General features: G+C 42.6%; 1 protein-coding gene across 1 annotated transcript in view; it reads right to left on the bottom strand.

Moving 5' to 3' along the window:
• Positions 1-13,883, bottom strand: part of LOC124622960 (cytochrome P450 4C1-like) — a 58,819-nt gene extending 44,936 nt beyond the window's left edge. The window contains 1 exon segment of the mRNA XM_047148751.1: positions 13,718-13,883. Within this exon segment, the coding sequence (XP_047004707.1) occupies positions 13,718-13,883 (166 nt within the window).
• Between the last annotated feature and the right edge of the window lie 2,921 nt (positions 13,884-16,804).

Here is a 16,804-nt window from a genome sequence, read left to right as displayed (position 1 = left end):
GCTGCTGTTGTTATTACCTTATGCTCATCTGACCAGATCCTTGTCTTCTTTACATTTCACTTCACTGACCCCTACTATATCTGGCCTGAACCGTTGCATTTCTCTTTCCAGATTTTCTAGCTACCCTACCACTTTCAAGCTTTTGACATTCCACGCCCCGACTCGTAGAACGTTATCCTTTCGTTGGTTATTCAATCTTTTTTTCATGGTCACCTCCAACTTGGCAGTCCCTTCCCAGAAATCCGAAAGGAGGACTCAGCTGTAATCTTTTACGAATGGAGAGATCATCCTTACACTTCGTATCCTCATACCGTTTATCACTGCTAATTCTTCCGCTCCTGGTGGGAGTTTCCCAACGTGCCTGAACCTCTGTCCACTCCTCCGCCGCCTTTGACAAGGCCGTTGGCTGAATGAGGGTGAATTCTTATGCCAGAAGTCGTCCCTCATTGCTGATGATTTTTATTCAAAATTTAAGCGGTGGAGGTGCTCGAACCCGGGACCGAGGACGTTTGATTATCAATCAAAGACGCTATCGTTTGTCCATGGGTGTAAAGTTACTAAAATGCCGAAACAAAAATTTAACGGCTTATCGAAAAACATATTTCAAGTGATAAAATAATCTCTGTGTACGTCCATTTCTTGAGGGCAGCATTCTCATGCAACAAGCTGACAAGAGGTCTGATTGAAGATTTTGACAAAGCACTGAAAGACTTAACTCAAAACAAGGCCCCGGGAGTAGAATGGTTCAAATGGCTGTGAGCACTATGGGACTTAACTTCTGAAGTCATCAGTCCCATAGAACGTAGAACTACTTAAACCTAACTAACCTAAGGACATCACACACATCCATGCCCAAAGCTGGATTCGAACCTGCGACCGTAGCGGTCGCTCGGTTCCTGACTGTAGCGCCTAGAACCGATCGGCCACCCCGGCCGGCCCCGGGAGTAGACAACATTCCGTTAGAACTACTGATAGCCTTGGAAGAGCCAGCCATGACAGAATTCTTCTACCTGGTGAGCAAAATGTGTGAGACAGGCGAAATATCCTCAGGCTTCAAGAAGAATATAATACTTCCAATGAAAAAGGCAGTTTTAACGGATATGAAAATTATCGAACAATCAGTTTAATAAGTCACGGTTGCAAAATACTAAAAGAAATTCTTTACAGAAGAATAGAACAACTGCTAGAAGGTGACTTCACGGAAGATCAGTTTCGATTCCTGAGAAATATAGGACCACGCGAGGCAATAGTGACTCTCATAGAGATAGGTTGAGGGAAGGCAAACCTATGTTTATATCATTTGTAGGCTTAGAGAAGGCTTTTGACAATGTTACTTGGAATACTCTCTTTGAAATTCTTAGCAGGGGTAAAATAAAGAGTGCGCTAAGCTATCTACAACTTGTACAGAAACAAGATGGCATTTATAAGAGTCGAGAGGCACGAAAGGCAAGCAGTGATCAAGAAGGGAATGAGTGAAGATCGTGGCCTATCCCCCGACGTTATTGAGTCTGTACACAGAGCGAGCAGGAAAGGAAACAAAAATTTGGAGTAGGAATTAAGGTGCAGAAAGTATAAATAAAAACTTTGAGGTTTGCTGATGACGTAATTCTATCAGAGGTAGCAAAGAAGTTGGAAGAGCAGTTGAACCGACTGGACAGTGTCTTAAAAGGAAGACAGAAGATGATCATGAACAAAGCAAAATGAGAACAATGGAAAATAGTCGAATTAAATCAGGTGATACTGAAGGAATTGAATTAGGAAACGAGACACTTAAAGTTCAAAATTAGTTTTATTGTTTGGGCAGCAAAATAATTGGTGATGGCCGAAGCAGAAAGTATATAAGATGTTGACTGGCCACGGCAAGAAAAACGTTTCTGAAGAAGAGAAATTTGTTAACATCGACTACAGATGTAAGCGTCAGGAACTCTTTTCTGAAAGTAATTGCATGGAGCGTAGCCACGTATGAAAGTGGAATGTAGACGATAAACAGTTTAGACGAAAAGAAAATAGAAGCTTTTGAGATGTGCTGTACAGAAGAATGCTGAAGATTAGATGGGTAGATCACGTAACTAATGAGGAGGTACTGAATAAAATTTAGGAGAAAAGAAATTTGTGGCACGACATGACTAGCAGAAGGAATCGGTTGGTAGGACAGATTCCGGGACGCCAAAGGATCACCAATTTATTACTGGAGGGAAGCGCGGGGGATAAAAACCTTACAGCGAGACGAAGAGATGAATACAGTAAGCAGATTCAGAAGGATGTAGGTTGCAGTAGCTACTCGGAGAGGAAGAGGCTAGCACAAAATAGAGTAGCTTGGAGAGTTGCATCAAACCAGTCTTCGGACTGAAGACCACAGCCACAACAACACCGCAAATGAACGTCCACTGAGTGATGTGTCAAATGAATTAAGTTTTATACTCGATCGGTCAGATGGCCATTGACGCGTACAACGTGAAACATGTGAAAGAAAACACCCTGTCACCCTGCACCAGTTATGGCCCAGGGCATGTTTTCGTGGAATTCCCTGGGTGATCTCGTTATTCGGTGAGACACAATGGATCAACACAAGTGTGCATCTATCCTGTGGTGTCTTGTACACCAGTGCATGCAGTTCGTTTATCGTCAGGACAAGGTAACGTGTCACATAGCTCGCAGTGGACGTGCCTGGTCCGAAATGCACCAGCAAGAGTTTACCGCATTGCACTGGCCACCAAACTACCCTGATTTAAACACATTCCGGACGCAGCGGGACTACCTAGATCGAGTTGTTTACGTCGTTTGAATGTACTGTGTACACTTTATTCTGCATAGGGACACAGTCGCTGCACTGACGCCTCCGTCAACTTGTTCAACAGTGTGTTTTGATATCTTTTTCCATCACAGTATCCTGTGCATCAAGCTGCACGTTGTTCTGGAAGTCAGGTACTCCGCAGTCAGTTGTGCGGTTGATTTGTTTATAACTGCTAGTTACTGTACATCACTCGCAACTCATATTAGAATGTTAACAACTTAAATAGATGATGCTGGTTGTGTGTGCAAACTGTTTAGTACATTTTCTTTTCTCTCTTACACCACTTGTCAACAATAGAAGCCTTCTACTCCACATACGATAAGGCGGACATTATTTTCTACTATGGTTTAGCAAATGTAAGTAAAACAGCCACGTAGCAAGCCTGAGACGCAGCAGTGTGAGCTGCATGTAGTGGAGGAAAATTCGGGGTACGATGCATGGCGATTGTCACTACAGGAATGTGTGTATCATACTTAATCTAATCTAATCTTTGTCCGAGCGGTTCTTTGAGAACGACTGTTATACTTCATGTGTATAGCACAATTCCTTTTACCAAAGTGTCGGCGGATGCAGTGTTATGGATGGTAGTCAGTTGATTATCTCCTGTTAAAAGGTGTTATGAATCGACGTCATATAGAGGGTTAGGTTAGGTTAGTGTTGTTTAACGTCCCGTCGACAACGAGGTCATTAGAGACGGAGCGCTAGCTCGGGTTAGGGAAGGATGGGGAAGGAAATCGGCCGTGTCCTTTGAAAGGAACCGACGTCATATCGAGCCAATCCTATACACAAGTAGTTAGAAGTGAGGTGTGGGCTTTCGGACCCATGTTTATTATATGATGGTGTAGCATACTTGGATCAAAGTCTGCAACGTCTGCTGTCGCTGAAAAGTTCCACTCGAGAGTGGCAGATCCTACTGCAGTTTGGCGCTTGAAACGTGAAGGACTCCATTTCGTCCTCTTCCTGTTTTCAACTTGTGTGCGTTCGTCCTCTGAAACCTTGGCCCAATTTCGCACAGTTAGTTGCCACTTGACTAGGTTATCAGCAGTACTTCCCCCACCAATTTGGACTAATACTAGCCTTGGGCAGTTGTCTCTTGCAGACAGTCTTGAAGCGAAGGTGTGATTTTCTCTCTGGCCACACTCGGTTCGTACAACAGTTTCTTCGGTATTCGCTCTGGATTCGTCCGCCCGATATGTCCCAGCCACCTTTGACGTCGATGGGTCAGGAGTGCATAATTGTTAGTTGTACTAGCGAGCTGTAAGTCTTTGGTGCTGGGAGCTCTATCTCTCCAAGAGATCTGAAGGACCCTCGGAGACAGCGGAGATGAACGCTATTCTGTTGAGATTCGTGCTTAGCAGTAGTTGTGTGTGAGCAGTCCACTGTCCCATACTTTTGTTTTTTCAATCTAGCCGTAATAGATAATGCTTTTGTCACCATAGATAATGCTTAGTAATCTCAGTGTCCACAGACAAGTTGTTGCATATTGTAGATCTCAAGCAGGTAAAGTCATCAATATCTGCAGATAATAGCCGTCAACGCTGATGGATGGATGATTGGTGGTGCCTTGCGCCATAATCTTAGTCTGCTGGAAGTCGATGATAAGACCAAATTTTTCGCTCGCGTGTGATAATTTGTTAATTAGATGCTCCAGCTCATCTGTGTTTGCTACCAGAGCTGCATCGTCTGACTGTATATACGCGATATAACAACAGTATTTACTTTGGTCTTGGCCTTGAGGCAGGTAATTTTGAAAGGATTTTCGTCAGACCTAGCAGGTAAATACAGTGTCTTCTCACAGTCTCCAAAGTCAATCCCAACAGAAAGCAAAGGAAGATTTCAAGTAGATCAGGGGCTAAGACATACCACTCCTTTACACCGCTGTTAACAGGGGATTCTTCCGATGTTTTACCATCGCAGGAGATTGTCGCTCGCGTTTTCTCATGGAAGGAGACAGTTATTTATAGTAACTTAGTTGGGTATTCAATCTTCTTCTGCTTGTTGAAGAGCCCATTTCTGCTCACTAAATCAAATGCTTTAACAACGTCATTAAAATTAATATAAAGTGTCCCTGCTTCTCGCGTTACTTCTCTTGCTTCTGTCGAAGAGAGAATGTCATATCCACGATTGATAGGGCAGGACTGTAGCCTCATTGAGATTCTGGGTATATTCTGCAAGATGGGACTCATTACAGCATTCGGATGACTTTTGTATATGCCTTCCCGGCTACAATTCGCTGTAAAATACCTAGGTAATTGTTGTAGTCACTTAATTCCCTTTCTGTTTACACAAAGTAACAATCTTCGAATTCCGCATACTTAGAGGGACGTAACTAACTTTTCAGCTAGTTGTGAGAAGAGAGTGTACATGTTTGAGAAGGACAGACTTGTTATACTTCATAACCTATACATGGATCCCTTCTTCACCTGGAGCTTTTCCATTAGTAAGGGAATCTATTGTTCGACTTTGTTCTTCCACAGTAGGCATTTCATCTAGTTCTTTCATAACTGGCATTTGTTTGATGGCGTGAAGTGCTTCCCTATTAACATTACTCATGATATTTGATACTTTTTAACACCCATACATTCGGTTACCAATTAACTCGATGTCGAGGATCCCAAACACAACCAACAGAAATAAAAACATTTAGTAATCGATGCGTTACTTTCACCAGTGTTGTCTGCTCCCAGCTTCATCCAATGCCTGTCATCCATCAAGTTCACTGAACGTCGATAGTAATCCACCGCATGAAAACAATTATCTCGTGTTAAATGCAGTACTACTGCCATATCATGTTCATACTAAGAGGTACACTCGGAATAGAAAGGTTAACATTGTGTATTTGGTCGATAAGTGTCTTGGAGGAGTAGTCATCGAAAGGTAAGTGTGGCTGTTAACGACAAATACAGTGATTGCCACTGGATAATAGAAATAATATCAATTGTTCTAATTGGTCTACACTTATGGAGAATTATTTGGCGACCGCAAAAAATGACAAAAATACGAAGACCTTTAATATAAAATAGCTATAGTAACAACTTAAGCTCAATGCTGGAAATTATAAACGCTTTCAAGAAAGAAAAGTCATTAGTTTAAAAAAATCATATTGGAAACCAGTGATAGGTGTCTCATCAAGAGCACAGTAATGGAAAGAAATAGTTGACTATCTGAAAGAAACAAGTCCATAAAAGTGACGACACATAGTTTTAGATCAGTTAATCTAGGTTTGCTCTGCTTGGACGAAACATACAAAACACGATTGCCAATAAAGCAGTGTACGTGATGGGGACAAAAAACGTAATTAAAAAACGCCTTCGAATGTAGTTCATAACTTTTAAGTGGGATATACAAATAATATGACACTCCTAAGCGATATTTGATTTCTGGAAAAGTGACGTAAGCAAAAAGTTGGAAGGTTCATTTCAAGAGACCTATTATTCATTAGTTAGACATACGAAATAATTTTAGCTTATATTTAGTGACTGAAGGCTGAAATAAGAAAAAAACTAGTATATCGGTCCAAGAATTCTTGAGTCACAATACTGTCTTTGGCATTTAAAGCCCATAATAAACAATAGTAAACATCTCTGTTACACATTAAGGGGCAGTATCAGGATCATAATATACGTAACTTTCTCAAAAAACTAATTGTACACATAAACCGAGAAAATAAGTCATATGATTGAAAAACTGAAAGCAAGGGAAAGTGGAACTCAAAAGGTACAGTAGTAAAACAAAAACTGAAATTCGTGAGTAATACTGAGAACTATGGTGGTAACATGTATAATGCTGTGGATAAATTGTTTTGGAATGCAAAAAAGAACCTACAGATTTGTTCGTATGGCAGCTGACGTAAAATTAAGAAGTTCTACTTTCTGTGTTTGATGCCTATTGTTGTAGTCGCTTCAGATATGAATTTTGTATCAAAATGTAGGTGAAGTTTAATGGAGATAACGTCGTAGTGGATAATGCTGTTATCCATGATAAGTAGGCAGTCAGCGTATAACATTATCGGCAAGGCCAAAGTCCTCGAGAGGACGAGAAAAATATCGCATTTGTGATACGATCTGAGAACCTTGGGAATTGCCCAGTGTTACTACAGATAAAGATTGATTATATTCTTCGGATGTCCAGATAGTCACTAATCACATTTTATCTAAGGTATCTCCAAATCCGCGATACGAGGGGCATTCAATAAGTAACGCAACACGTTTTTTTTTCTGAAAAACAGATTGATTTCATTCAGCATTCCAATACACCAAATAATGCACCACTCTTTTGATGCAAATCCCTATTTTTCAGCATACTCTCCGTCCAATGCGACGGCCTTACGCCACGTTACCAGGAAGGCCTGTATGCCAAAAAGGACAGACGTCGGAGCCAACGTCCTCCTGTATCAGTAACCTCCCCAACATCAACGTATTGCTTCCCGCGGTAGGCATCCTCCATTGAGCCAAACAGATGGACAACCGAAGATGCGAGTTGCGGACTGTTATATGGATAAGGAAGAACAGTGCAATGGAGTTTTGTGAGCTCCTCTCGGGTGAGTAGACTTGTGTGAGGGCTTGCGTTGTCATGGAGAAGGTACACTACTGGCCATTAAAATTTCTACTCCACGAATATGACGTGCTACATATGCGAAATTTAACCGACATGAAGAAGATGCAAATGATTAGCTTTTCAGAGCATTCACACAAGGTTGGCGCCGGTGGCGACACCTAAAACATGCTCACACGAGGAAAGTTTCCAACCAATTTCTCATACACAAACCACAGTTGACCGGCGTTGCCTGGTGAAACGTTGTTGTGATGCCTCGTGTAAGGAGGAGAAATGAGTACCATCAAGTTTCCGACTTTGATAAAGGTCGAATTGTAGCCTATCGCGAATGCGGTTTATTGTATCTCGATGTTGCTGCTCACGTTGGTCGAGATCCAATGACTGTTAGCGGAATATGGAATCGGTGGGTCCAAGAGGGTAATACGGAACGCCGTGCTGGATCCCAACGGCCTCGTATCACTAGCAGCAAAGATGACAGACATCTTATCTGCATGGCTCTAACAGATCGTGTAGCCACGTCAGATGGCGACGTTTGCAAGACAACAACCATCTCCACCAACAGTTCGACTACGCTTGTAGCAGCATGGACTATCAGCTCGGAGACCATGGCTGCGGTTACCCTTGACGCTGCATCACAGACAGGAACGCCTGCGATGCTGTACTCAACGACGAACCTGGGTGCACAAATGGCAAAACGTGATTTTTTTCTGATGAATCCAAGTCCTGTTTACAGCATCATGATGTTCGCATCCGTGTTTGGCGACATCGCGGTGAACGCACATTGGAAGCGTGTATTCGTAATCGCCATACAGGCGCATCACCCGGCGTGATGGTATGGAGTGCCATTGGTTGCACGTCTCGGTCATTGACGGCACTTTGAACAGTGGACGTTACATTTCGGATGTGTTACGACCCGTGGCTCTACCCTTAATTCGGTCCCTGGGAAACCCTACATTTTAGCAGGATAATGCACGCCCGCATGTTGCAGGTCCTGTACGGGCCTTTCTGGATACAGAAAATGGTCGACTGCTGCCCTGGCCAGCACATTCTCCAGATCTCTCACCAATTGAAAACGTGTGGTCAATAGTGGCCGAGCAACTGGCTCGTCACAATACGCCAGTCACTACTCTTGATGAACTGTGGTATCGTGACGAAGGTGCATTGGCAGCTGTACCTGTACACGCCATCAAAGCTGTGTTTGACTCAATGCCCAGGCGTATCAAGGCCGTTATTACGACCAGAGGTGGTTGTTCTGGGTACTGATTTCTCAGGATCTATGCACCCAAATTGAGTGAAAATGTAATCACATGTCAGTTCAAGTATAATATATTTGTCCAATGAATACCCGTTTATCATCTGCATTTCTTCTTGGTGTAGCAATTTTAATGGCCAGTAGTGTAGATTCGTTTGCATTTTTGTGGTGACGATCACGCTGAAGCCATTTCTTCTGTTTACTGAGAGTAGCACAGTACATTACAGAGTTGATCGTTGCACCACGAGGTAGTACATGAAACAGAGTAATCCCTTCAGAGACCCAGAAAGCCACCACCATGAATTTACCGGCAGAGGGTGCGGCATAGAACTTTTTTTTTTTTTTTGGAGGAGAGACGGTGAGGCTCCACTCCATGGATTGCTGTTTTGTTTCCGGCTCGAAGTCGTGAATCCATGTTTCACCGCCTGGGACGATGTTCTATAAATAATGTCACGATTAGCCTCGCAACGCGCAAGCAACTCCGCATGGATAATCTTTCCTTGCTCTTTGTTGTCCTGTGTTAGGCGGTGAGGGACCCAGCCTGCACACTTCCTGGAGTACCTGAACAAGTGGACGAGTGTGTCAGCACTACCAACGGAGACGTCCGGTTGTGCCGCGAGGTGTTTGATTGTGGTCTGTCGATCACCTCGTATGAGAGTATCCAGTCACAGCTGTGTGCGGCGGGCCGGCACGAGGGAGACCGGACAAGATTGGGTGATCTTGTTGCGACGATGACAGACGTCTCGCCCAACATTCACCCCGCCTTTGTTCACTGCCAGGTCTTCTTAGACATTCTGCAAGCGCCTATGATTATCATCGATGCTCTGGTTCTCCGCCAGAAGAAACTCAGTGACAGCTCTCTGCCTGGAACGTCATTTTGAAGTCTACATGTAAGGAACTTCGTGATACTGTAGGGCATGAAGCGCGGATCTTCCACTATATCCCACAACAAATTCCGCATTTTTTCAACCGAAATTGGAAAGGAAAAAAGTGTTGAATTACTTACTTAACGCCCCTCGTACTGTCCACGTTACGACGTCAGCTAATAGAATAAGTAGTCCAAGAAATGCACTGTTGTACAATTACTTGTTGGCAACAGTAAACTACTTGAAATACCTTGTAAGGACCATCCGGAGCCATGCAATGACCACACAAAAAAGTGTTGAATTACTTACTTAACGCCCCTCGTACTGTCCACGTAACGTCGTCAGCTAATAGTATAAGTAAGCCAAGAAATGCACTGCTGTACAATTACGAGGCGTGTTTTTTAAGTAAGTACCGTTTTGAAATTAAAAAAAAGACGTGCTAAGATATCTCAATAGTAAATATTTTTACATGAAAGCCTGTACCTTAATCTACTTTTCTATATAATTTCCGTCAATATTGAGGAACTTGTCATAACATTGTACCAGTTTTGGAATACCCTCCTCGTAGAAGTCTGGCGCCTGATTTGTTAACCACTGCATCGCCACTGTTTTGACTTCGTCATCGTCTTGAAGACGCTGACCGCCCAGGTGTTTCTTCAAGTGCAGTAACAGACGGTAGTCACTGGGGGCAAGATCGAGGCTGTACGGAGGATGATCTAGAGTTTCCCATCGAAAAGATATGATGAGATCTTTCGTCTGATTCGCCACATGCGGACGGACATTGTCTTACAGTAAAACGGTGCCCTTCCTCAACTTCCATGGACTGTTGCTTTGATTCTGGTGTGACATAGGCCACCCATGTTTCATCGCCCATAACAATTTGGCTTAACAAATCATCACCGTCGTTGTGGTACAGCTCAAAGAAAGTCAATGCACTGTCTAAACGTTTAGTTTTGTGCACATCCGTCAACTTTTTGGGTACCCAACGTGCGCACAATTTTCGGTAATTCAAGTGCTCGGTCACAATGCCATACAAAACTCTACGAGAAACATTAGGAAAGTCATCCCACAAGGAAGAAATCGTAAAGCGTCTCTTTTCTCTCACCTTATTGTCCACTTCCTACACCAAACTTTCATTAACGACCGAAGGACGCAAACTCCGTTGATCATCATGCACATTTGCGCGGCCATCTTTAAATGCTCTCACCCACTTTGTTACCATTCCATCACTCATAATGTTTTCTCCGTAAGCTGCACAGATCTCACGATGAATAACGATCGCTTTTAGGCCTTTAGCACTAAGAAACCTTTTAACAGCCCGCACTTCACAGTCGGCGGCACTCACGATTATCGGAGGCATCTTAAACAATCAGTACACAACGTAAACAAGGAAAAATCAGACTGTATTGGCATCAGTGCGTAGATTAAGGTACAGGCTTTCATGTAAAAATGAAATTAGTGAGATCTCTTAGCACGTCTTTTTTTAAATTTCAGAACGGTGCTTAATTAAAAAACACGCCTCGTACTTGGAAACAGTAACTACTTGAAATACAAGGTATTGACCATCCGGAGCCATGGAATGACCACACAAAATCAGGTAAAACAGGTAAAGGACTGAGATTCATCGGAAGAATATTAAGGAAATGTCACTCATACACTAAAGAAGTAGTTTAAGAAACTCTTGTTCGACAGGTTTAGAGTGCTGCGCGTCAGTGTGGGATAAACAGTAGAAACAGACTACATCTGTTGAAGAGTGACGCATTTCGTCACGGGACATTTTAGTCAGAGCGAAGCACTACGGATATAATCAGAAATCTCAAGAGCAGTTAACTATTAAAATTTAGATATGATTCGTCTCGGGAGGAGTCAGTCAATACATTACTTCCCCCCAAAACAGCTCATGAAATAACTACAACGGGAGAATCAGAGAAAGTGAAATTAATACAGAGGATTACCGACAATTATTCTTCCTACGTGGCATTCGCGAATGAACAGAGACAAATGGGGAGGAGATACTGGTACCAGAAATACCATGAGGGGTAAGACAGTTTGTTGAGTATAGATATAGATGTAGAGATGCATACGACACGACCAGCAGATTACTATGAGTGGAATGTTTGTGAGCTGCAGGGAAGGTAAAGATCGAAAGCCTCATGGTCATCAAGTATACTGCTGACCTCTGCACAGAAAACCTCGTAATTATCATCTTCCGGCTGTTTCCGATTTCAACCTTGCATGGTTTGATACTTCCTTTGATATCTTGTTACTGCTTTAGAGAGTCTTACTTCTCTCATAGTATGTACTATTTGTAGCCAACGTGACTTACTTCCTGAGATCATTTTTAGCTTTGATTTTATATCCAGCTTTTCTGCTAGTCGTAAATTGGTGTCTGTTCTAAGAGACTTCCTTCTCCGCTATCGGATGTTCTTGGCAGCTTTTCTAATGGGCAACATTTCGGAACCGTACATTGACGTTGGAACTGTTATAATTTTGTAAATGTTTTCTCTCTCTCTCTCTCTGTTTACCATTTAAGGTTTTCATTATTTATCGGGAAATGGTTGGGGACCAGTTTATTTTTTGAGTAGTTGCCCCTTCCTTTCATAGCATTACCCAAAATACAAAGATATCGTTGTAAAGGTAGCTTGCTTCCCATGTTTCTGTAACAAGTGTAAAATAATTCTTAAAACTTGTTCTGTAGTAAGGCGTTTAGTAGGACTGTTCATATTTATGTCAAAGAAGGAACATATTCATAGAGTTGGAACAGAAGCTCCTGGAAGAACGAAGGATATTAACTGAAGTTACGCATGTAATAAGATGTGTACTTCACTTTATTAAAATTTTATCAAAATTGAACCCATATGAGTTGTGATCGTCTCTACAGCCTAGTGAAATGTTAAAATTCACTTTTAACGGCTCGAAGAAATAAGTACGTCCTAACAGAGACAATTACATCTTCCGCGAAACGAAATAGCCATCTGGTATAGGAACTAAGCATGCTGTACTGTCTCCTGATGGACTTTCAGTAAAACAAATTTTTTTTCGATATACAGGAAAATTCGATTATTATTCTTCTAACCTACTTTCTTATTTTTATTGACGGTTCATCTGCCTACTGAGTGTGGGAATAAAGAATTTTAACTCTGTACAAGTTCTTATTCCAAAAGTTTGTTTCGTTTTAGTCTTAGCCGTGGATGTCCTCAACAAATCACGACAGTATAATTCCGATTGTTATATGCTCCTCTGAGTTGAGTGGAGTACAAAATGTGTTGTGGATATAAAATGTCGATTTTTACTTTTTTTAAGGAAAACTGTTCTTTGGAGTTTTGTCTTTAGTTTGACGTCTGTTTCGTTAATTTTGGATGACTGTAAGTATTTTAAGTTATTTTGAAATAATTTACAGCACAATTAACTTCTACAGGTTCCATGAGACCCTGTTCAGTTACGCCAAGGTATCTCGGTAACTGCTCTAGAAGGCGGCGATTTATGTTGATTTACAATAAGCATTCTGCTGCACAGCCTGGCTACATTAGTTGCTGTGATATCACTTCCTGTTTGTGCTGTAATGCATGGTATGATCCACGTTTTGTAAGACGCATTGCACCTTACCCTGTGTGTATTTGGTCACTGAAGACGGCGGTCAATAATGCTGTCATCACCATCAGTGATGAAAATGCTGGCAGTATAAATATTCTGAAGTAATTTCGAATTAAGTCTGGCCAAAATGCAGAAGCAATCCTACAAGAAGCGAGTTTGCAAGGCAGAAATTGTGGTAAAAAGTACGACCCAAGTCGCATGATCCCTAGACACTGATATGGTTGATCCTCAAGAAAATAAAGATCACAAATCTGTGGAGTTTTAGACTGTCTCTTCGTTCAATATTGAGTTTTTCTGTACTTCAGCTTTAAAGTGCGATTTCTGAAAAACTGCTTTTTTTTGCAGATGTTTCCCATTATGTCAGAAACTGCTTAAGCTAAGGCTTTGGAGATAGCATTCACAGTTTGATAATAAAAAATATATTTTTTAAAATGACGTTAATTTTAATACCCTCCATAAAATATTCATATTCTGATTAGATGTATTTTAGTAGATTAGTGAGGGTATTACATATGACTCTATACCTTGGTAAATTTTTGTTTTGTTACCTTGGATGGTTCCTGAGAAAACGGGATACAAATATATTAAACTTGATCAGGATAGGGCATAAAATGATTAAAAGACGTTGTGTATCCCGCCACACTATGCGTCCCTTACCTTCACGAGGGAGGAAGAGAACGTTGTAGGTATTGCCCAGCAAGGGTATGGCCACCGCTCCAGGGAGCTTGTCTATCTCGCTCCAGAGGCGCCATTTCCTGGATACGACCACGGCTGTGACCGCTACCACCACAGTCACCGCCAGGAGCGCCGTGACTTCCAGCATCCCGGAGCCTTCAGTTACAGCGAGTCCACACCGGAGGCGACCGTACCTCACACTGGTCTCTGTCCCACAAAGTGCTAAGTTCGCCCGAAATCTTATCTGTCCGGTAGTTAAATTGGCCAGTGATTCAGCGCTTTATGCTATGAGTCCAGCTCTCGGCGAGCAACACGTTCTTGAAACGCTTACGTCGGTGGAGCGCTGGCCAGGTTGCTGATAACCACGTCGGTGAGCGCTCCCGTTCCCCAAACCCACGCGCAGGCCTGGCCAGATAGCGCTCCACGGGCGCGGGCGCACCGGTCGCAGGTGGGCTTGAGAATCAGGGTGAGGAGGAGAATGGACCTCCCCCCCCCCACCCCCCCCAATAAAAAGAAAAATGGGTGGTGAAGGTACATTAGTCAATGCGGAATTGGAATTGCTTTTCTTTTCGTATAGTTTGATGGCAATTCAGAGTGATTAATATGCCATCGCACTACTATGGGCAGGAAAAACACTCACTGGAACCTCATTGGGAAACTAGTCATTAAGATGGCCAGCATAAAAATGCTGTTATCGGAGCACAAAAAAGGGCCAATAATCTCCTGTCAATTAAAAGGCTGCCTGAAAAGTGGGTTTACCAGCTGCCTCATTCTACCTTCCTCGGCGCCTTCAAAATACTTCCCAAAAATTTTGGCATGTGAACATATCCGTGCTATTTTAACATCCAGTTCAAATTTCACTCCAACAATCTCCCCTAACTGTAACTCGCTCACAACCTCTAGTCCATCGCAGTAAGTCACTCATACTTACCCACTCCCGCCTGCCTATTGTCACTCATTCATTCAGCCCAACTTATCGTCGGTGTCTTCCTGTCATTGTCTCCTTATCTAACAGTCATAGTCTGCTTCGTTCTGTCCTGATAGTCTCCGCTCAGAGTCACTGTCTCCCTCTTTCTGTTTCTTACTACTTTTACCTCATTCATTCCTTCCCTCTGCTGGTGTCACTTCTCTCTGCCACTATCCAACTCTCCCTCGTTGTCGTTTCAGTCATAGACTCTGTCTCTCATTATCACTGGCTCTCACTCACTTCCACTTTCTTCTTCCTTTGTACCTCTCTTACTGAAACTGTCTTCTTCACTTTTTTTCCTGGCACTGTTCTGCCACTGTCAGCTGTATCCCAATGTCATTGTGTTCCTCTCTTTGTCTCATAACGCCATTGTTACTCTGTTCTTTCTATAACATTCCGGTATTAATTACTCTTCCGTATTTTTCTCCAGTGCCACTCTCTCCTTCTCCCTTAGCATAAAAAAGTATGAATATATTGGCGTGCCAATATTTTTGGAGATATTTTTAACGGTACTGACGATGGTAGAATTAGGCTACTGGCAGTCTTTTAAACAGGAGCATCTTCTCCCTTTTTGTGCTCCGATAGGAGAATTTTTCCGCTGGTTTCTGTCTTTCACCTGCTACACCAGAGCAAGTCACTTATCTTTATGAATCAGCAAAATTTATTTTAAACAGAAATAACGCAAAGCTATATAATTTTACATTCAGACCGGTTTTTTTTTTGTTCCAAAAATTTTGCATGTGCTCCAGCAGTAGAATAACACAGGGTTACTAGAATGATTCTGAAGATAAAGGAGACGCTTTACAGCATATTACTCCGGGCTACGTCACTTTATGAAATGCGTTTTCACTTCGCACAGAATTTTGCGTGCCTGTTATTCGTGACAAGTAGAGTAACTTCCAGAATTACATTTTCAAAGTGCATGGAAATCGAGAGCTTAGCAACATAGCATGAAAATTACACTAACTTCCTTTGCATAGCGTCTTAGAATTCGTGACTCGGTTTTGGTACCAAAAAATAACATATTTTCCAGATTTTCTCAGGAACCCACTACGAACTAAATGGCGCATCTTTAAGCTCATTAAGGCGCACCTTAGATCACATGCAAAGTAAAAAGAACCAACCGATTCGGTCCAAAGCTGGAGGAAATGAGTAATAGTCAAACTTCGACCCAGTATCTACATCAACATCTACATTTATACTCCGCAAGCCACCCAACGGTGTGTGGCGGAGGGCACTTTACGTGCCACTGTCATTACCTCCCTTTCCTGTTCCAGTCGCGTATGGTTCGCGGGAAGAACGACTGTCTGAAAGCCTCCGTGCGCGCTCTAATCTCTCTAATTTTACATTCGTGATCTCCTCGGGAGGTATAAGTAGGGGGAAGCAATATGTTCGATACCTCATCCGGAAACGCACCCTCTCGAAACCTGGCGAGCAAGCTACACCGCGATGCAGAGCGCCTCTCTTGCAGAGTCTGCCACTTGAGTTTGTTAAACATCTCCGTAACGCTGTCACGGTTACCAAACGACCCTGTAACGAAACGCGCCGCTCTTCTTTGGATCTTCTCTATCTCCTCCGTCAAACCGATCTGGTACGGATCCCACACTGATGAGCAATACTCAAGTATAGGTCAAACGAGTGTTTTGTAAGCCACCTCCTTTGTTGATGGACTCTCCCAATGAATCTCAACCTGGTACCCGCCTTACCAACAATTAGTTTTATATGATCATTCCACTTCAAATCGTCCCGCACGAATACTCCCAGATATTTTACAGAAGTAACTGCTACCAGTATTTGTTCCGCTATCATATAATCATACAATAAAGGACCCTTCTTTCTATGTATTCGCAATACATTACATTTGTCTATGTTAAGGGTCAGTTGCCACTCCCTGCACCAAGTGCCTATCCGCTGCAGATCTTCCTGCATTTCGCTACAATTTTCTAATGCTGCAACTTCTCTGTATACCACAGCATCATCCGCGAAAAGCCGCATGGGACTTCCGACACTATCTACTAGGTCATTTATATATATTGTGAAAAGCAATGGTCCCATAACACTCCCCTGTGGCACGCCAGAGATTACTTTAACGTCTGTAGACG

The sequence above is a fragment of the Schistocerca americana genome, chromosome 7, assembly GCF_021461395.2.
Source record: "Schistocerca americana isolate TAMUIC-IGC-003095 chromosome 7, iqSchAmer2.1, whole genome shotgun sequence".
Lineage (NCBI taxonomy): Eukaryota > Metazoa > Arthropoda > Insecta > Orthoptera > Acrididae > Schistocerca > Schistocerca americana.
This window is presented reverse-complemented; position numbering and strand designations above follow the sequence as displayed.